Consider the following 21,619-nt stretch of genomic DNA (forward strand, 5'->3'; position numbering starts at 1 on the left):
CTCTAATTCTTTCTCTATACTCAGTGGAAATGAAAGAATGAAATGGAGCAGTAAAAACCAGCCCTGACTCAGGAAGAATCAGAGGTTCTGGGACTCCACAATTAAAGGACTGATCCAAAGGCTGGAGAATACCCACTCAGCTGTTGGACATGCCCATACCAATCAAGTGAATCTTGATACAGGACAGTTGACAAAATCTCAGAGCTAAGAAAGTAAAAACTAAATCCACTAACAAATGCTACCCTCAACCCTAAGCTTTTATTAAAGAGTAAATAGAATGCAATATTGAGCCATCAAACTAACATAGATGGAAAGACAAATTGATCTCACATTAAAAAGAACCACGAAGACTTATCAGAGAAAATAGAGGTCTGGGCAGAGCTGTCCATGCTCACAAGTAGGATAGGAAGAAATGGCATGACAATTGTGTAATCCTACAGGAAAATATGTAAAAGAAAGGTATACACACAAAAAACAGATTAAAAATTCCACATGAATGCTTCTTGAGATAGAACTTAATAATGAAATTAATTCACAGAAACAAGAGCTAAAAGACAACTTAACAAAACATCAAAATTAGATGTAAAGCACAGAAACCAAAGAAAGTCAGGACTAAAAACACCATTTCCTATCATGTAAATTAGAAACTGCAAGGAAAAGACTATACCCAAATTTAAATTGAGTTATGGACAGAGAGGAGGGGCTATTCATAGTGAATGCAAAAAATGAGACAAACACAAAGTAAATCCTAATAACAAAAGCCAACCTAAAGATTACTGTGTCTCCAAGGCAAGGAAACCAACCAGTAGACACAAAAATACTTTCAAATGCGACTCCATTTTTTATGTTCGCTGACAGATTTCAAGCCCCACCACTCCCTCTTCCCCTTCTGTCCCACTTGGGCAAAATATTAAAGAAGCCCAGCTGTTTCCTTCTCTAGCATTGGTGGGAAATTCAAACCACATAAGCCCCTCACTGCACTGGGAAAGGAACCAATCACTGTAAAGCCCCAGGCCAGTGGGCCTTCCCTACTGTCTTAAGCCATTTTGGTTTTGCTTGGGAGTCTGCTCTGCTCTCCCCAAAAACCTCATTACATAAGCACTAAATCTTGTTATATACCTCCCTGCTGCATGAATGGCATCATCAATCTAGACACCTGCATCAGTCTGTTTTCACACTGCTGATGAAGACATACCCAAGACTGGGCAATTTATAAAAGAAAGAGGTTTAATGGACTTACAGTTCCACATGGCTGGGGAGGCCTCACAATCATGATGCAAAGCAAAAGGCATGTCTCACACAACAGCAGACGAGAAATGAATGAGCTAAGCAAAAGGGATTTCCCCTTATAAAACCATCAGATCTTGTGAGACTTACCCACTACCGTGAAAACAGTGTGGGGGAACCTCACCGATGATTTAATTATCTCCCACTCGGTCCCTCCCACAATGTGAGGGAATTATGGGACCTACAATTCAAGGTGAGACTTGGGTAGGGACACGGCCAAATCATATAAACACTTAATCAAATTTGGGGTAGAAAGTCCATTTGCCTCTGTAGGATGATCAAAACAAATATTTAATAGAAGATGATTTCTCTGTAATGTTAGAAAAACTGAATGTACAGTCTAATGAAAGAGCAAATTATTTTTTGGAAAAACAAATTCTGATAAAATTATCAAATTCCATTTCTTCAGGTGGCAAGGTAAGAAAAAGCATGTCACTTACAAGAGTAAAATAATCAACAACTTTCAGACTTCTTTATAGCAATGTCTACAAAGTATTGAGAAAAGTGTATCATGCCCAGCCAATAGCTATTCAATATTAAAGCAAAAGTCAGATCTTATTAAACATGAATGCATTCAGTTTTCATGGGCTCTTTTTGTAAAAACTAATAGTTGAGAACAAGCCAACCAAGATATTAATGAAAATAAAGAACTCAGGAGTAGAGATGCTGTGGAGTGTAATGAACATTAAATCTATATAAAACTAAAACTTAGTTAATTGATGAAATTAAGTAGAAATAATGTTTGATAATATAGAATCAACATATAGCTTAGAGAACTAATATTTAAATGAACAAAATTTGGTGGAATAAAGTTTTAAGAGTACTTATCTCTTTATCTTTCATAGCAAATGCTATGAATCAAAGGCTCTCTTAAATGAAATACATCAGTACCCCATAAGTATCTGCATGTACTATGTCCCAACAAAATTTTTAAAAATTAATTAAAACAAATGAAATACATTATTTAAAAAATAAACTGACTATAACATCTTTAAAATTTTCCATAATATCTTTTTAAAAATTTGCAGAGGTGGCTATCTAGGGAGCTGTAGTCTGAATGTGGCTCATGAGCTGTAGAATTCTGTGCTTCGTCATTTTGTTTAACCTGCTCAGTGTTGACATAGACAGTGTAACCAGAGAGATTTTTATTTTGAAAACAATAGAAGCAACTTAATTTCTATAGTTTGCTGCATGAATCATATTGTCACTATGCCTAAAAGCATTTGAGTTTGTGACTGCATCTTAGAGGAATGTTTTAGGAACAAACATCTCTTTGTTAAGGAAACAACTCTCTAATATAGTGCAATTTCTTTAGTTTCTTCTTTTTCTTTTTTCTACTTAATAAAATCATTTCTATATATCTGTATCACATATATTAGCTATATAGCATATAGATGGAGATCTAGATATAAATATGCATAGAATGATTACTAGTATTATGTTTGAATTATGCCCACAATTATTTCAGGCTAGTGAGATCTTCTGTAAGTTTTAACCTTACCTGTATTACTTAAATTTCCAATGATGAGGATTAATTATTTTTACCATCAGTTACTATTCAAAAGATCATGAAGACAAAGATAATTAGTTCTGTGTCCAGGATATTTTATATTAGGTACTAAAATAGTTCACATGCCAAGAAAAATTCTTTGGATAATTTTTACATTAATATCATTCTTATGGTAATTTGTAAATAATCCTAATTTATTATTATCCAAATACACTTAAGATTTTTGTTAAAGTAAAAGTCTAAAGTAAGTTATTAATATTATTGCATTTGGGAAAAAGGCAAACATATCTCTTCAATGTAACTGTCTTTCATTTACACAAGATATTAAAAGGCTTTTTCTTTACCATTTGCTTAGATTAGTAAATTAACAAGATGGGTGCAGTAACTTTCCTTCAGGATCAGGGTCAGCATGGCATTGCTAAAGACAAAGTGGTGCTTCTATCAAGCCAAACAGCTCGAGAGGTTCTAATCTGCCCCTTAGAGCCACAGGTAAGTACAGATTATTTGAATGACTCTACCTAGTCTCCTCATTGTTCCAGCATGCCATACCTATTCTCAGTTCTGTGTCTAGTTTTGTAGTCTCTTCTTTGTAATATACTCTCCTAACACTTCCTACCTCTCCAAAAAGGAATATGTAGAGGTATTTGGGTTGTTCCAATGCCTTACAAATGTTAACTGATATATAACAGGAATCACAGTCTCACACAATGATGAATTATCCACCCAAAGTGCCAATAGCATCTGTGTGGAGAAACCAAACCTTCAAGACTTCAAAATCCAACTCAGTTCACACTTTGTAAAATGTACACCATCAACTCGCCTTCTTCTGTGGACCTGAAGAGGGTTTCTTATATCTTTGCAAGGAGTTCTATATGATTGCCTTTCATCATTACCCAACTGTTGTAAGGACATAGATCCATCCTTAGACTTCGTCAGAGACCTCATCATGTCCAGAATCATATGGGCGCCTGATAGATAAAATAAAACTATTTCAAACCCGTTTACAGGAAAGATTTAACATCTCAGTTGGACAGCCAATTTCGTTAAATGGTATGTCTAAGGGTACAGAAATCTGTGAACACTAGGCTCAACGAGAAATAGTGTGTATCCCTAAATACATAACTTTTTTTGATTCCGTGATTTACTCTACTTTGAAATTAGTAAGTTTTATTGAGACCTTGAAAAATGAGTTGAAATACTGTATTTTTATAACTGTCTTTTCACATTCACAATACTTTAATGTTTCAACAAACTATGTAAAAAATACTCTGTTCTAAATGTGTCTATAAAATGTTCTTTTGATTCTGTCATGACTTTTCCTTATATTTGTATGACAGAATTTGTTCATCAAGGTCAACTTGGTAACTACATAATTGTGGAACTTTTAATTTGAGGTTTAACTTCAATTTGAAAGCTTGTTAACTCAATCATACCTAGTGCCCCAGTCTTGGTTTCTAATATCTTTCTCCAATAAGAGGAACTTGGACTTGTTGGAGAAATGGCTGATTCTAGGACTGGGGCAGTAAGTACAAAATGAGCCTGGGACATCTTATAGTTCAGAAAGTAAGGAAGTGCAAGAAAAATAAAATAAAATTTTAAAACTCACCATGATTCAGATATGTTAAAGGACCATAGAATCCAACTGGAAAAAAAAAAACTCCTAATTGCTTAAAACCAAAGAATAAAATAAATATCCACAAGTCCACGCTGATATAAACAAATAATTGAATAAATTATTCCATTATTTAAACAATTGAATAACTATTGAATAAATAAATGGGAGAGAAGACAAAATTTCCTGCATAAAGTTGCAAATAATTCATGTAAATACCCTGCCCTAAAGACAGGAAAGCATAACTCTCCACTCCTTAATTATAGGCTGCACATAGTGACTTCTTTCCAAAGAGCGCGGTTTGTAAGGGTGATGGGGATAGAGTCGCTTTACAGTGAAGAACCTGACAAACAGCACCTCAACCAGAGGATCGAGCCTAACATTATCAGTGGTGAAGCATACTCTTGGTATGGTGTCATGAAAATGGCAATTGGTCTTTGTGTCTTCTAAAAACCCATAACTCTGGTTTGATTATGAGAAAGACATCAGACAAATTCCAATTTGGGGACATTCTACAAAATACTTGACTAGGAGTTCTCAAAACTGTCAAGGTCATCAAAAACAAGAAAAGCCCAAGAAACTGTCACAGTTTAGAAGTCTAAAAGGACATGATGACTACATGTAATGTGGTATTTTGAATGGGATCTGGGAACAGGAAAAGGGCATTAGGCAATAACTAAGAAATCCGGATAAAGTATGCACTTTTGTTAACAATAATTTCTTACTGTTGGTTCCTTCATTGTAACAAACATGCCATACTCATCTGTCAGTAATATGGGAAATTTGGTGTGGGGACTATGGCCACTTTTTACAGTCTTCACAATTCTTCTGTTTCTAAAACAGTGATTTTTCTTAGAACCGATTAACTATTTTCAACTTTTTAAATTATGAAAGGATTACTGCTGTCAAAATGACACTTTTAAAACTTAGAAGCATTATCACTATTATGCTTTCTCATAGCACAGATGGGTCACGGGAACCATGATGAGTGCTGTGCCGCCCAACGCCTCCCTTTGGAGGAAAGATGTATTCCCATAGCTGTGGTGAAGGGTGCTGGCTGACACTGCTGAGCTGTCAGTACTGTTCAGGAATTGCCTCACTTAAAGAGTACCACTTAGACCAAGGCCACATCTACTTCTCAGTGCAGTCTGTATCTGACTGGTAATATTTAACAACCAGATCTTTGAACGAGAGAAAAACAAATGCCCTAATTTGTAGCATTTACCAGTTTCTATAGTGTTGATGTTTCTACTGTAGCTCATATCAAGCTACCACGTATGATCAACAAATGCCCATTGGGGAAGAGATGCATACAGTCACCTCCCAAGCTGGAATGAGCCAGCCTAGTACACCACTGTTTCCTTTTGATATCAACTTGGGACAACACTGAAGAGCCATTTCAAATTCACAGCCCCTGGGGGCCCAGCTGAGGGCTTATTATGACTGCATTGCAGCTCAATCTCTCCCTCTGCCTAACCCTGCTTCCTTTCCATCCCTTCTAAGCATTCAACTCACCAGCACTTAACTTCCTGCATGTGAATCTCATCTCAGATTCTGCCTCCTGAGGAATCTAATATGCAACAGGGATTTCTTGCTGGACAAACTAACCAAGAAGATTATTACTCAATGGTTGCTTAAAGTACTTGAAGACTTATAAAACTGTCCTGGTACCTCTTCTTTCCGAGCCCAAGCTTTTCTGCATTTTCTTAGATCTGGTGGGCCCTTTTTTTGGCTTAAATTACCCAGAACTGTTTGCAGTTGAAAGATCCTAGCTAACATAACCAATAAGCATATGGTCATATGATCATGAAGAGCCAACCAAGAGTGAGAGTGCAAAGATACAGAAAATAAAGAGATGATAATGTTTGATACAGTGCTGTTCTAAAGAACCCAGGGAAATGAGATCCATCCCAATTGACTGTCTTTGGACAAGAGAGAAACTTGTTTCACTGAAACTACAGGAATGGAGGCAAAAAAAAAAGGTATGGATAGAAATTCTTACTAGGATTGGGGGCAGGAGAAAGAATCAGAATGTCAAAGTTATGTATTGGATGGCCTCTATCATTTCCAAGAAAGTGGCGACATTGAGGAGAGGATAAAGAAGTTGGGAGTTAAAGAGGCCAAAAGTTTAAATAGCTGCTTTGGAAAATGGCTGAAGAGTTGGTTGGACTGAGGGAGGCATTGTTAGGGCAATATGGAATGGCATCAGCCTATATATCTGGGTACCTTCACCACAGACAGCTTGAGAAAGATATAGAAGGAGTCAGGCCTTTTATCAAAAACATTTTCTAAACTTTATTTATTGTGCTAAATGTATCCTTTTTAAAAGTTATGTTATAATAGTTATAATGTTAAAGGTTTTTAAGTATAAATTTGAAAAATTAAATTGAATATAAATAGTGCCAGGCATGGTGGCTCACATCCGTAATCCCAGGGCTTCGGGGGACCACTTCACGCCAGGCATTAGAGACCAGCCTGGGCAACATAGCACTCAAGCCCTCATCTCTTAAAAAATTAAAGAAAATTAAAAGTTAACCAGGCATGGTGGCTGTCATCTGTAATCCAGCTACTCGGAAGGCTAAGGCAGGAGGATCATTTGAGCCCAGGAGTTTGAGGTTACAGTGAGCTATGATTGTGCCACTGCACTCCAGCCTGGGCAATAAAGTGAGACCCTAACTTTTGAAAAAAGAAATAAAATTTTGAGAAAGTCATCTTTCATTCCAAATAAAAGAAAAACCTCATTGTAACCAGCCTTAAATAATCTTTTTTCAAAAAATTCCAAATCCATTTGAAAAATAGTGGTCTTGGTTTTGTTCTGTGTAAAACCTAAAGTACATATAAATGGCCAGCAGAGGGAGCCAAACCATGCATGTATTTCTTTTCTAGCTCGTTTTTAGGAAAGTGGATTATTAAAAATTACAAAGTGTAAATAACCCTTATCATTCAAGAATATATGCAAAAATTAAAGAAATCATATAGTTTAGTGCTATTCTATGCCAAGTGCTGTACAGAAAATTCAAAGCTAGAATGGGATTCTAAATCTGAAGCAACTAAAAATGCATTCTTTGCTCTCTCTCACTCACTTTTCTGGGTTTTTTGTTTTGGTTTGGTTTTGATTTTTTTTTTCTTTTTTCTCTAGGACTTTTTTTATAGTAACTCCTAAAAAGCAAAGTAGTTTTTATTCTGTTGAAGTGGAAACATATTATGAGTTGTATGGACACTTTTTCACTTCCTATAGCTGGGAACATAATTGTTACCAGTGTGTTGAAAAGAAAAGGGAGGGCCTTAGCTCACACTTCTTAAATCAGGCCCTCACTATCTCTCAGGAAACAGAAGGAACAAATTTTGGTGGAAATTTGTTGAAAACAATTTGCCACAACTACACATCCATGTCTCTATTTTCTGGGTAATACCTGCGTTAGTTAGGGTGTTTTGTTTATAAGGAAGAGAATTCAACTCTGACCAACTCTGGCTAGCTAAGAGGGGAAAATAATTTACTGAAAGAATGCTGGTTAGTATTGTCCTTTCAATAATTTATAAATAAAATTTGGGGGAAATGATTAACATTTAAAAGTGACAATGAGTATATTTCATATAACTTCACTTTCACAAATTTGTAAATTTATATAAAATAGGTAACTTCTAGACAAATATATATTATGTAATATGTAATACATAAGAAAAATAAAACAATATATTTTTAAGTGAATGTATTATTAAAAACCTTCCTGTTAAATAAGGAGAGAGAGAGAGAAAACAAAAAAAAATTCCTTCAAGTCGAACTGGCCTCACTGGCAAGTTCCAGTAAACATGTGAGGATGAAGTTTCATCTGAAACAAAGACTTCTAGAGAAAAGAAAGTGTTACCATCTCCTTTTATGAGGCGAACATCACCTTGACATTCAAGCCCAACAAAGACTTCCATTTGCAGAAAAATGGAATAGACATGCTTTTTTCTATTCTCACTACATACAGCTACAGACTGGACATTATGAATAAAACAAATATGACTCTGAAAGGCAGAGAGAAGGAGGCAGACTGGCCAGGGACCTGGGACACAGGAATGACAGCAGTCAGTACCCTGGGTTTCTTTTTACTTCACACATCCTTGCAGGTATGAAGACTAGGTAATGGCGATGTCAGCAGTCCAGATGTGCCAATGGGCACAGATGGAAAAAGCCCCTAAAACCTTGGTTTCTATAGCCAGAGAACCAAGAAAAAGGCAGCCCAGCAAGACAGAAAAGTTTTAAACAGTAACCCCTCTGTTCCACAAACAATCACAGAAAAAAACTGTGCTCTCCCTCCCACCAGGAAAGGCTCAATGGGGAACTTGGACTTCGATCCTGGCCAGGCTGTAAGTAGGTACCCCAACAATGGGACGCATACTCACCAACACACATCATAACTCAACCTCTGAAAGCTAAAAACAAAAATTTCAAAGCAACCAGAAAGAAACAATGCATTACCTATGGGAAAAAACAATTCAAAGGACAGATTTCTCTTCAGAAACATTGGAGGCTAGAAGAAAGTAGCAAAAAATGTTTTAAATAAGATCCCTAAGATCAAGAACAAGGTAAGGCTGTTTGTTTCCACCACTGCCATGAGAGTAACGGGAGGTCTTGCCAGACTAATAATGAAAGAAATGGACAGAAAAGGCATACACATTAGAAAAAAGAAATAAAACTGTCCCTATTTGCAGGTGATGAATTCCAGCTATGTAGAAGATGCCAAAAAAAAAATTACAGGGTTTTTAGTTTTTGTTGTAATCTATGAGCAGCCTTCTAAAAACTAATAAGGGAGTTGAACAAAGTTGTAGTATACAAGATCAACATGCAAAAATCAATTTTATTTCTACATACTATCAATAAACACTGACATTTATAATACTATTTACAATTGTCCAGAAAAATGAAACATATGGTCGTAAATCTAACAAAATATATATAAGACTTGTAAGCCAAAAACTATGAAATGATAATGGAAAAAATCCATAATGGAATGTGGATGGAATATAATGGAATAAATAAACAAAGAAACATGCCATGTTTATGAACTGGAAAACTCAAGGTAACAGATGTCAATTCTTCGTAAATTGATACCCAGATTTAACACATTCCTATTAAAATGCTAGCAAGATTTTTTTGTGGATATAGACAAGATTAATCTAAAATGTATATGGAAAAGTAAATGAACTATATTAGTTAAAATGATGTTTAAAGAAAAAAATGGGAGGAATTATTTTACCTAATTTTAAAACTTACAGTTGACCCTTGAACAGATTTGAACTGCCTAGGTCCACATATACACAGATTTTCTTCTGCCTCAGCTGCCCCTAAGACAGAGAGACCAACCCCTTCTCTCCATTCTCCACCTCAGCCTACTCAATGTGATGATGAGGATAAAGACCTTTATGGTGATCCACTTAGACTTAATGAATAGTAAATATATTTCCTCTTCATTATGATTTGGTAACATTTTCTTTTCTTTAGCTTACTTTATTGTAAGAATACAGTGTGTAAATATATAACATATAAAATATGCATTGGTACCCGTAACCTCTGCATTGTTCAAGGGTCAACTGTGTTATATATCTGCCATCACATAGACTATGTGGACTATCTCAGAGGAATAGATGTGTAAATCAGTGTAACAGCCCAGAGAACCCAGAAATAGCCCAGCACGGGTATGGCCACCTGACTTTTTACAAAGGTGCAAAAGCAATTCAATGGAGGAAGGATAGTCTTTACAACAAATAGTGCGGAAACAGTTGGATATCTGTGGCAAAAAGGAAACTCGACCTAAACCTCACATCTCACATTTCATACAAAAATTAACTCAAAATGGATCACATAAAACCTTTGGAATATAAGAGAAAATCTTTGGTTAAAAAAAGACTTGGATAAGAGTTCTTAGACATGACACCAAAAGCACAATCCATAAAAAACAAAAAAGTATAAATTAAACTTCACCAGAATTAAAACTTTTGCTCTGTGAAAGACCTTATTAGGAGAATGAAAACAGAAGCTGTAGAGAGAAAAATGTTTGCAAACATGTATCTGTCAAAGAAATTGTAGCTAGAATATATAAAAATTTCTCAAAACACAGTATTAAAAAATCAAATAATCTGGATAGAAAATGGGCAAAAGATATGAAGAAACATTTCATTAGAATTACATTCAGATAGCAAATAAACACATGAAAATATCAGCCATTAAGGGAAATGCAAATTAAGACCACAATGAGATGTCATGACTTACCTATCAGAATGGTTACAATAAAAATAGTTAACACTACCAATTGATGGTGAGGATTAGAGAAAGTGTCCTTCATACATTGCTGCTGGGAATGCAAAAGGGTACAGCCACCCTTGAAAACATTTTGGCAGTTTCCTAGAAAACCAAACCTACAACTAACCATATGACCCAGCAATCACACACTTAGGAATGTGTATTGAGTGTCAAGCCTGGTCCTTTTCCAGTGTTCCCTGACTCAGTGAGTGGCCATACCATCCGTTTGAGGATGGAAACCAGGAAAGTGGGAGACTCCTGTGGCTTCTATCTTCCTCACCCCACATATCTCTTTTATCACAAAGTCCTTTTGTTTGTTTTCCTCACTGCAGCCAGAGGGGTCTTTTAAAAATGCGACTATGATTGTGTCATTCACTGCCACCCCCTGGCTTAAAGCACTTCAATGGTTTCTTGTTGTTTTTTGGACACGTAACAACACCAACAAAAATTTTTTTTATACAGGGTGTCACTCTGTTGCCCAGACTGGAGTATAGTAGCATGAACATGCCTCATTGCAGCCTTGACCTCCCGGGCTCAAACGATCTTCCCACCTCAGCCTCCTGAGTAGCTGGGACTACAGGCACACACCATCACATCCAGTAATTTTTTTTAGTTTTATTTTTGGTAGAGACAAGGTCTCTTGCTATGTTGCCCAGGCTGGTCTCAAAATTCTGGGCTCAAGTGATCCTCCCACCTCAGCCTCCCAAAGTGCCAGGATTACAGGTGTGAGCCACCAAGCTTGGCCTCAACTTCGTTAATGTGCCTGATGTAAGTACTCTGCTCTGCAGAGGCTTCTCATACTTTCCCTTCCACCCACCCAGGCTTCTTCTAGTGTCTGGAACATGCTCTACCCTCTCCTGACACAGACCTTTAAACAGGCTCTTAACTCTGCCAAAACATTCTCCCCCAGCCCCATCTTTTTCTCGGCAACTTTTTCTCACTTTCCAAACCCCAGAACTGTGACCACTCCTTTAGGGAAGACTTACGTGACCACCCAGACTATGTCAAGATGTCCTTAATAACTCCTCTTACCCATTACTCTTTTCACACTCATTTGTGTCATATTATTATTCTATCTCTCTCTTCCCCAACTATTCTGTAAAGTCCGTAAGGGTAGAAACCATGTTTGAGGTTAACACCTCAAACCTAGTAAAGTGTCTGGCATATAAGAGGTGCTTGGTAAATGAATGAATAAATGAATGATGGGTCACTAAGTAGTGTATCTATTAAGTGCTCTATGCTATTGAATATACTATAGAAGGAAAAACAATTAACTCAGTCACTAATCTCACTGAATTTATTGTATGTGACCTAAGCTTTGGCCAACTTAAAAAGAATATACAGACAACAATACAATAGTGAGGGAAAAAAATGACCTGTTAAAACTACAAATTATAAACACAAAAGAAATAGGTTTCAAATTGAATATAAGTCTTAAATAATACATTGCTTCTTAGACATGAATATTAATGATGAGTCATTTCCCTTCCACAGAGTAAAGAAAAATACTGTGGAAAAAGCAGAATTTTAGGAATCTGTGAATATAAAAAAGAATATTCTAAGTCCAGGATTAAAATACAGGTTCCGAAAGAAAAAGTAGCACAAAAACTCTGTATGTTAGATCATATATATGGACTGTTGTCCTAAGTAACCTCAAAACTAACTTATGCTATTATAGACGTCACAGAGAATGAAGGAAAAAAGAAAAAGTAGACAGTGGAAAGATACATAGGGATTTTTAAAAAGTATTTTATACAAGAATATAAACCAATCTAAAGCCCACAATGTCTAATACATAGAAAATATCAGCAAATGCTGGACAATCAAGAAATCTACACATCAAATGGCACCTTTCTGCAGGACCACTTTGCTCTACAACTCTAGGGGGCATAATTGGCATTGTACAACTGTCCATGTAAAAGGCACCTCTGGACTTAAACAAATGTCCCTGCATAGCCAAACACTGAAGTTGCATGTATAAATGTTTAAAAATGTCCAAACCATTCATTGCCCAGCTACTGTCTATGACATCCACAGAATATCCAAGAGAGCATTGTTCACTTTTATAAAAATAGAAGTTAAATGATTTTTCTGTGAGTTAGCATCTGAATGTCTATACCTGCAGTGAATCCAAGATGTTGTCTTGGGTGGGGGTATTTGGAAGGGGAAGTACAGAAGGATTATCTCAGACAGTGTACTCTTACAAATTACACTCAAAGTTGTCACACAAATTGACGTGATACGGCATTCTAGTCCAAAATCCTTGTATAAATGTGCACAGGATAATTTGTCTAAATCCTTCAGTATGTACTGGTTTAATTTCCTTTTGTAAAATAGGTTTCCTTCCATTTTATACATATTCATGAAGACATGCCATCAGCATTGAAAGATACTCAAGCAGAAAAAGTCCTATCACACTGACAAGACAATTTCCTTGGTAATGTAATCAGATAGTACAGCTGCATTCCTTGTTAATCTGAATTTAGTTCAGATAGCTAAAGAGCTTTATTCACTTCATAATAAAAATTATACATTTACAAAATATGTTTCTGATGATTCACATAAATTTATTTTTGTAATAATTATTTATTGCAAGAGTCTTTTAAAAATACATTGAAATGGCATTAGATCAAGATGAAATAACCTGATTTCGAAAAGTATACTTCATCAAATGCTTTACTAGGCTTCCATAATAGCAGTATTAAGGTGTCTGCTTAGTAATTATGCAATTTTTGACCTTATTTTATTTTTTGTCTTACCTGGAAATTTTACTGACATAATTTTTCAACACACTTTTTAAGCCAGATCATTTTAAACCAGATTCCTTTATCTAATCCTTAAGACTGAATGACAAGAGGAGACAGAAGGGAAGGAGGGCTTTAATGCTAATTTGTTTAGGGTTATTTTTTAGCATGAAAATTGGACAACTGATGATATAGAGGGGTGTTTTTCAGATGTATCAGATCATGAGACTTAACTTGGATGTTTGTTTAAAATTATGGAATCCCAGGTCTCATTCCTACAGTTTCAGATTCCTACGGTTTGAGATGGGTCTTAGGAATATGAACTATATTCAAAGCACTTAATAGCACAATGTAGGAAATACATGGCATCATTGAAAGAACTCTGACCTAGTCTTGAGTGTTCAAAACACCAGGGTTGCCAGTTTTTCTGTGTGTCCTTAACTGAGCCATTTAATTTCACTGGGTCTAAATTTCCTCAGTTGCAAAGGAAAAAAAACCAACCAAAACAAAAAGGGCTTAGCCTTATAAGTCCACAAACCCCACGAAGACAGGAGCCAGGCAGATTTTGTTCACTGTCTGATCCCCTGCACCTAGCCTGCTGCCTGTCACAGAGCAGCCTCTCTGTTAGTACTTGACTAATTCACTATATGGATGAGCTACAAGGTTCTTTTTGGCTCTAACATTATATGATTCTAAAATAAAGAAGTAATAAATTCATTTGGTCTGCCAATTACAAAATAATAATTACTCTCAAAATAAAACAAGGTATAAATGGAAAAAGGCCCTACTCATTTATACTGGTTTCCGAGCTGCACGTTCCTGGTGAACATTTCAAAGGATGTGACTTGGGTAATTTGATTTTATGTCTTCCTTACTGGGCTGTGACAGTCAAAGGTAATGCAATTCATTTCCATCTTAACATAATGTTTCGTTCACAATGTATGGTCAGTAAAAGTAAGTGGAATCTGGAAAACCCAGTAAATTCTATGGAGAATGATGGCAAAGAATGTAAGTGCTCTTACTCCCTGGACAGGTGTACTATAGTCACACCATTAATTTTAGGGCTTTTGTTATTTTAGTCCTAAAACATACATCAAGCAACAAATCCAGAATTGTCAGAGATGTTCCCTGGCACAAGTAGATTGTGAAGAAGTGAGTATTAAAAACTAAGAAGGAAAAATAAATCCTGAAAACTATTTTTAAGGCTAGGCATGGTTGCTCATGCCGCTAATCCCAGCACTTTGGGAGGCAAGGCGGGCAGATCACATGAGATAGGAGTTTGAGACCAGCCTGGCCAACATGGTGAAACTCCATCTCTACTAAAAATACAAAAATTAACCAGATATGGTGGTGCAAGTCTGTAATCCAGCTACTCGGGAGGCTGAGGCACGATAATCACTTTAACCCCGGAGGTGGAGGTTGCAGTGAACTAAGACCACACTACCGCACTGCAACCTGGGTGACAGAGGGAAACTCCGTCTCAAAAAAAGTGACCCACAACAACAAAAACCCTCTATAATATTTCAAATTTATTTTAAAACTAATGTTCTTATTTACTTTTAAATTTTTATTACATTACTTTAAATACTTCTAGCTTTGTGCAGTGGCAGTATCACAGTCAATGAGGTTTAAATCCTTCCTTATATTATGTATCTAAAGTAATTTAGAGAAGTGGTTCTCAAGTGTGGTCCCCACATCAGTGGCATCAACATCACCTGACAATGTGGAACAGATTATTGAGCCCTGTCTAGATTCTTAGTGTGGGGCCACAAAAATCTGTTTTGTTTTGTTTTGAGATGGAGTCTCGCTCTGTAGCTCAGGCTGGATTGCAATGGTGTGATCTTGGCTCACTGCAACCTCTGCTTCCTGAGTTCAAGAGATTCTCCTGCCTCAGCCTCCTGAGTAGCTGGGATTATAGGCGTGCGACACCACACCCAGCTAATTTTTTCATTTTTAGTAGAGATGGAGTTTCACCAGGTTGGTCAGGATGCTCTCAAACTCCTGACCTCATGATCTGCCCGCCTCGGCCTTCCAAAGTGCTGGGACTACAGGTGCGAGCTACAGCCTGGCCAAAAACCTGTTTTGACAAGTCCTCCAGGAAATTCTCATGAATGAGAGCCACTGACTTAGGGTTAAAAAAAGACTGTTATAAAAACATGACTGCAAAGAAAGCTGAATTCAACTTTTTTTATACCTCTGACAATGTATCAGAATTGAAAAGACCATATCATGTATGTAGTCAATTCTTATCAATATACTCAATTAGCAAACATACATAAATCATTTTTGTGGAATTTAAGTTTCCTCTCTATGAAAAAAATACTGTTCCTGAAAACAAAAATATGTAAATTCCTGGCTTTTAGGATATTAGATTCCTAACTTCTCAATTTTACAAATAAAATACAAATTTTTAATGATTACAAACACTGCCAAGCATTACTAAACATCATTTGAATGATATTAAAACATGAAAAATAAAACATGAAGCTATGAGTATGCAGTGCAAAGTCACAAGGGGTTTTTTTTTTTTTTAATCCAAATGGCAAGTGTGGTTTACAACTCGTGATACATAAGATTCTAAGGATAACTAGATATTATAAATTTAAGATTCTGTGTTCTATGTAAGAAAAGCTCTCAGCTATAGAGTTTTGAAACTCTTAAAGCTACATTTTCTCAGATATCAGGAAAGAGGAAGAGTTTTACTTGGAAGGCAGAGTAGAGATGAGGGTGCTGATGAGAAATGTTGATCCCTCCATTGTCACATTTTTTTGGGAGCAAGTTAAGGAACTCGAAAATTGCTGAGACAGGTAAGAAGGCTACAGAATTAATGCCTATTCTACATGGTTCTGGGGCTTGACAGAACATGAGTCTTCAGTATGTTTTTTCAATATTTCCCCCAAGCCCTAAAATTCACCCAAGAGAAAGAGGTCGACTTAAACATGTAAGAAGAAACAAATCAGTCCATCTGCAAGAGCACTTAGTCAGGAACATTAAATGGCAGTGAGCTGATGACCTCTCCAGACTCGGTGACAATGTCATCGTAAACCCAACGTCGGTTGCAGCGGCACTCAGGCCCACACTTGTTGGAGTTACACTTGGGGCATGGGTAGAAGCAGCCCAGGCAGTTTTTCTCTAGACAGTCGCACAGGTCAACGTCATTACAGATGAGCCTTCCACTTTTGTTGTACTTCCTCATTACACTACAAAGGAAAAGCAAGACATTAACATGACAGTGCAATCATCCTCGATATTGAGAATAAATTAGTGTACAATAAACATCATACACATGACCGTTTTACCCTGAGCCAGAACTCCAGAGATGACCAGAATACTCCAGAATATTCTATGGCAGTGATGTCATGGAAAATCTGTCAATATGAGATCAAGCAACTTCCAGTGCAGCTAGGTTTGTCATCAAGAATAACATTTCATTTGTCCAGCATTGCTGGGAAATGCAGCAATCTAAGAAAATTATGAGAAACAGCTAACGAAAGCTTCCTACTACAAATGCTCAAAAGTTTTCTTTAAAATATTACCATTCTTGATGGATTTTTACCTAACAAATTGTACTTTTTTATTTATTTATTTTATTTTTGAACCAGAGTTTTGCTTGTGTGGTCCAGGCTGGAGTACAATGGTACAATCTTGGCTCATGACAACCTCTGCCTCCTGGGTTCAAGAGACTCTCCTGCCTCAGCTTCCCTAGTAGCTGAGATTACAGGCATGCACCACCATGCCCGGCTAATCTTTGTATTTTTAGTAGAGATGGGATTTCTCCATGTTGGTCAGTCTGGTCTGGAACTCCCGACTTCAGCTGATCCACTTGCCTAGGCTTCCCAAAGAGCTGGGATTACAGGCGTGAGCCACCGTGCCCGGAAAAGCACTATGCCGAATGCAACTACCACAGTTTTGTTACCGAAAATTAGAACTATCGGTTACTACACCATAATCATTTAAAGAAAGAAAAGCGCCTTTGGCTAACAGTCTCTAAGCGCCACTTCTTCTGTTCTTTTCTAATTCTGCTTTTTTTTTTCTTTTTTTTTTTGAGACGGAGTTTCGCTCTTGTTACCCAGGCTGGAGTGCAATGGCGCAATCTCGGCTCACCGCAACCTCCGCCTCCTGGGTTCAGGCAATTCTCCTGCCTCAGCCTCCCGAGTAGCTGGGATTATAGGCACGCACCACCGTGCCCAGCTAATTTTTTGTATTTTTAGTAGAGACGGGGTTTCACCATGTTGACCAGGATGGTCCCGATCTGCTGACCTCGTGATCCACCCGCCTCGGCCTCCCAAAGTGCTGGGATTACAGGCTTGAGCCACCGCGCCCGGCCTTTTCTTTTTTTTTTATTGCATTTTAGGTTTTGGGGTACATGTGCAGAGCATGCAATACAGTTGCACAGGTACACAGATGGCAGTGTGTTCTGTTTGCTTTCACCCCTTCACCCACATTTAGCGTTTCTCCCCAGGCTATCCCTCCCCACCTCCCCCTCACACTGGCCCTCCCCTCTTCCCCTCAGTAGACCCCAGTGTTTAGTACTCCCCTTTCTGTGTCCATGTGTTCTCATTTTTCATCACCCGCCTATGAGTGAGAATATGCGGTGTTTCATTTTCTGTTCTTGTGTCAGTTTGCTGAGAATGATGTTCTCCAGATTCATCCATGTCCCTACAAACGACACGAACTCATCATTTCTGATTGCTGCATAATATTCCATGGTGTATATGTGCCACATTTTCCCAATCCAGTCTATCATCAATGGGCGTTTGGGTTGATTCCATGTCTTTGCTATTGTAAACAGTGCTGCAATGAACATTCGTGTGCATGTGTCCTTATAGTAGAATGATTTATAGTCCTTTGGGTATATACCCAGTAATGGGATTGCTGGGTCAAATGGAATTTCTATTTCTAAGGCCTTGAGGAATCACCACACTGTCTTCCACAATGGTTGGACTAATTTACACTCCCACCAACAGTGTAAAAGTGTTCCTTTTTCTTCACATCCTCTCCAGTATCTGTTGTCTCCAGATTTTTTAATGATCGCCATTCTAACTGGCGTGAGATGGTATCTCAATGTGGTTTTGATTTGCATCTCTCTGATACCAGTGACGATGAGCATTTTTTCATATGATTGTTGGCCTCATATATGTCTTCTTTCGTAAAGTGTCTTTTCATATCCTTTGCCCACTTTTGAATGGGCTTGTTTTTTTCTTGTAAATCTGTTTGAGTTCTTTGTAAATTCTGGATAGCAGCCCTTTGTCAGATGGGTAAACTGCAAAAATTTTTTCCCATTCTGTTGGTTGCCGATTCACTCTAGTGACTGTTTCTTTTGCCGTGCAGAAGCTGTGGAGTTTGATTAGGTCCCATTTGTCTAATTTGGCTTTTGTTGCCAATGCTTTTGGTGTTTTGTTCATGAAGTCCTTGCCTACTCCTATGTCCTGGATAGTTTTGCCTAGATTTCCTTCTAGGGTTTTTATGGTGCCAGGTCTTATGTTTAAGTCTTTAATCCATCTGGAGTTAATTTTAGTGTAAGGTGTGAGGAAGGGGTCCAGTTTCTGCTTTCTGCACATGGCTAGCCAGTTTTCCCAACACCATTTGTTAAATAGGGAATCCTTTCCCCATTGCTTGTTTTTGTCAGGTTTATCAAAGATTGTATAGTTGTAGATATGTTGTGTTGCCTCCGGTGCCTCTGTTTTGTTCCATTGGTCTATATCTCTGTTTTGGTACCAGTACCATGCTGTTTTGATTACTGTAGCCTTGTAGTATAGTTTGAAATCTGGTAGTGTGATGCGCCCCGCTGTGTTCTTTTTGCTTAGAATTGATTTGGCTATGCGGGCTCTCTTTTGATTCCATATGAAGTTCATGGTGGTTTTTTCCAGTTCTGTGAAGAAAGTCAATGGTAGCTTGATGGGGATAGCATTGATTCTGTAAATTACTTTGGGCAGTATAGCCATTTTCACGATATTAATTCTTCCTAACCATGAACATGGAATGTTTCTCCATCTGTTTGTGTCCTCTCTGATTTCGTTGAGCAGTGGCTTGTAGTTCTCCTTGAAGAGGTCTCTTACGTTCCTTGTGAGTTGTATTACAAGGTATTTCATTCTTTTTGTAGTAATTGTGAATGGCAGTTCGTTCTTGATTTGGCTTTCTTTAAGTCTGTTATTGGTGTAGACGAATGCTTGTGATTTTTGCACATTGATTTTATATCCTGAGACTTTGCTGAAGTTGCTTATCAGTTTCAGGAGTTTTTGGGCTGAGGTGATGGGGTCTTCTAGGTATGCTATCATGTCGTCTGCAAATAGAGACAATTTGGCTTCCACCTTTCCTATTTGAATACCCTTTATTTCTTTTTCTTGCCTGATTGCTCTGGCTAGAACTTCCAGTACTATATTGAATAGGAGTGGTGAGAGAGGGCATCCTTGTCTAGTGCCGGATTTCAAAGGGAATGCTTCCAGTTTTTGCCCATTCAGTATGTTATTGGCTGTTGGTTTGTCATAAACAGCTTTTATTATTTTGAGATACGTTCCATCGATACAGAGTTTATTGAGGGTTTTTAGCATAAAGGGCTGTTGTATTTGGTCAAATGCCTTCTCTGCATCAATTGAGATAATCATGTGGTTTTTGTTTTTGGTTCTGTTTATGTGGCGAATTACGTTTATAGACTTGCGTATGTTGAACCAGCCTTGCATCCCTGGGATGAATCCTACTTGATCGTGATGAATAAGTTTTTTGATTTGCTGTTGCAATCGGCTTGCCAATATTTTATTGAAGATTTTTGCATCTATGTTCATCATGGATATTGGCCGGATGTTTTCTTTTCTCGTTGGGTCTCTGCCGGGTTTTGGTATCAGGATGATGTTGGTCTCATAAAATGATTTGGGAAGGATTCCCTCTTTTTGGATTATTTGGAATAGTTTTAGAAGGAATGGTACCAGCTCCTCTTTGTGTGTCTGGTAGAATTCGGCTGTGAACCCGTCTGGACCTGGGCTTTTTTTGTGTGGTAGGCTCTTAATTGCTGCCTCGACTTCTGCCCTTGTTATTGGTCTATTCATAGTTTCAGCTTCCTCCTGGTTTAGGCTTGGGAGGACACAGGAGTCCAGGAATTTATCCATTTCTTCCAGGTTTACTAGTTTATGTGCATAGAGTTGTTTGTAATATTCTCTGATGATGGTTTGAATTTCTGTGGAGTCTGTGGTGATTTCTCCTTTATCATTTTTTATTGTATCTATTTGGTTATTATCTCTTTTATTTTTAATCAGTCTGGCTAGTGGTCTGTCTATTTTGTTGATCTTTTCAAAAAACCAGCTCTTGGATTTATTGATTTTTTTGGAGGGTTTTTCGTGTCTCAATCTCCTTCAGTTCAGCTCTGATCTTAGTTATTTCTTGTCTTCTGCTGGGTTTTGAGTTTTTTTGATCTTTCTCCTCTAGCTCTTTCAATTTTGACGATAGGGTGTCAATTTTGGATCTCTCCATTCTCCTCATATGGGCACTTATTGCTATATACTTTCCTCTAGAGACTGCTTTAAATGTGTCCCAGAGATTCTGGCATGTTGTATCTTCGTTCTCATTGGTTTCGAAGAACTTCTTTATTTCTGCCTTCATTTCATTGTTTACCCAGTCAGCATTCAAGAGCCAGTTGTTCAGTTTCCATGAAGCTGTGCGGTTCATGGAATTGCAACTCCTGCTTTTTTTTGCTCTCCATTTGCTTGGTAGATCTTCCTCCATCCCTTTATTTTGAGCCTTTGTGTATCCTTGCATGTAAGATGGGTTTCCTGGATACAGCACACCAGTGGGTTTTGGCTTTTTATCCAATTTGCCAGTCTGTGTCTTTTGATTGGTGCATTTGGTCCATTTACATTTAGGGTTAATATTGTTATGTGTGAATCTGATACTGCCATTTTGATGCTAGCTGGCTGTTTTGCCCGTTAGTTGTTGTAGATTCTTCATTATGTTGATGCTCTTTAGCATTTAGTGTGATTTTGGAATGGCTGGTACTGGTTGTCCCTTTGTATGTGTAGTGCCTCTTTCAGGAGCTCTTGTAAAGCAGGCCTGCTGGTGACAAACTCTCTGAGTACTTGCTTGTTCGCAAAGGATTTTATTTTTCCTTCACTTCTGAAGCTCAGTTTGGATGGATATGAAATTCTGGGTTGAAAGTTCTTTTCTTTAAGGATGTTGAATATTGGCCCCCA

At 37.5% G+C, this 21,619-nt stretch overlaps 1 protein-coding gene across 2 annotated transcripts in view; it reads right to left on the reverse strand.

Annotated features, from left to right (window-relative positions):
- Window positions 1-11,897: 11,897 nt before the first annotated feature.
- The window catches only part of ARL14EPL (ARF like GTPase 14 effector protein like), a 31,207-nt gene continuing 21,485 nt past the window's right edge, over window positions 11,898-21,619 (reverse strand). For both annotated transcript variants that reach the window (XM_008991652.5, XM_035291053.3), the window contains exon 5: window positions 11,898-16,639. In XM_008991652.5, the coding sequence (XP_008989900.1) occupies window positions 16,417-16,639 (223 nt within the window). In that variant the 3' untranslated portion in view covers window positions 11,898-16,416. The remainder of the gene's footprint in view (window positions 16,640-21,619) is intronic.

Source organism: Callithrix jacchus, chromosome 2, assembly GCF_049354715.1.
Source record: "Callithrix jacchus isolate 240 chromosome 2, calJac240_pri, whole genome shotgun sequence".
Lineage (NCBI taxonomy): Eukaryota > Metazoa > Chordata > Mammalia > Primates > Cebidae > Callithrix > Callithrix jacchus.